Source organism: Bison bison, unplaced genomic scaffold (assembly GCF_000754665.1).
Source record: "Bison bison bison isolate TAMUID 2011002044 unplaced genomic scaffold, Bison_UMD1.0 scf7180017861079, whole genome shotgun sequence".
Lineage (NCBI taxonomy): Eukaryota > Metazoa > Chordata > Mammalia > Artiodactyla > Bovidae > Bison > Bison bison.
In genome coordinates this window covers 9,907-10,365 of record NW_011491651.1, presented here as the reverse complement: position 1 = coordinate 10,365, position 459 = coordinate 9,907, and the positions used below count along the sequence as shown (strand labels likewise).

Genomic DNA, 459 nt, shown 5'->3' with positions numbered 1-459 from the left:
GTGTGGGTGCAAGGCACCTGTCCTTTGGACTTCTCTGACGGACATGGGCAGCAAGGCCAGCATGTTGACCATCAGCAAACAGAGTCCACAGCCTTGAAGAATGGCAGGCTTCCTTCTGGAACTCTCTCCTGAGAAAATAGCTGAAAAACAGACAAAATTTTCTTTACAAGGTTATTTACTTTTGAACTGGTGGGGATGGGGAAAACCAGGCAATTGACGTGTCCAACACATTAGGAGAAAGCTCAAATGTTATTCTGTCTGTGTGATTACATAGGTGGCAGCCATTTTAAATCCTGCTGATCAAGAGCTCGCAGATCTCAACTTTGAAAAGACATGGCAAGAACACACTAGAAAGAAAGGCAGCAAAGTGTTAAGAGTGTGGCTCATCTGTGTGGTGGGATTCTGAATGTGGCTTTTGGATCCCCATCATTTTCTCTATTTGCCAAATTTTCTATAATG

At 43.8% G+C, this 459-nt stretch overlaps 1 protein-coding gene across 1 annotated transcript in view; it reads left to right on the top strand.

Annotated features, from left to right (window-relative positions):
* Positions 1 to 43: 43 nt before the first annotated feature.
* Positions 44 to 459, top strand: part of LOC104983048 (NHS-like protein 2) — a gene marked incomplete at its 3' end in the record, with an annotated part of 10,318 nt that continues 9,902 nt past the window's right edge. Inside the window, exon 1 of the mRNA XM_010832540.1 lies at positions 44 to 83. Within this exon, the coding sequence (XP_010830842.1) occupies positions 44 to 83 (40 nt within the window). The remainder of the gene's footprint in view (positions 84 to 459) is intronic.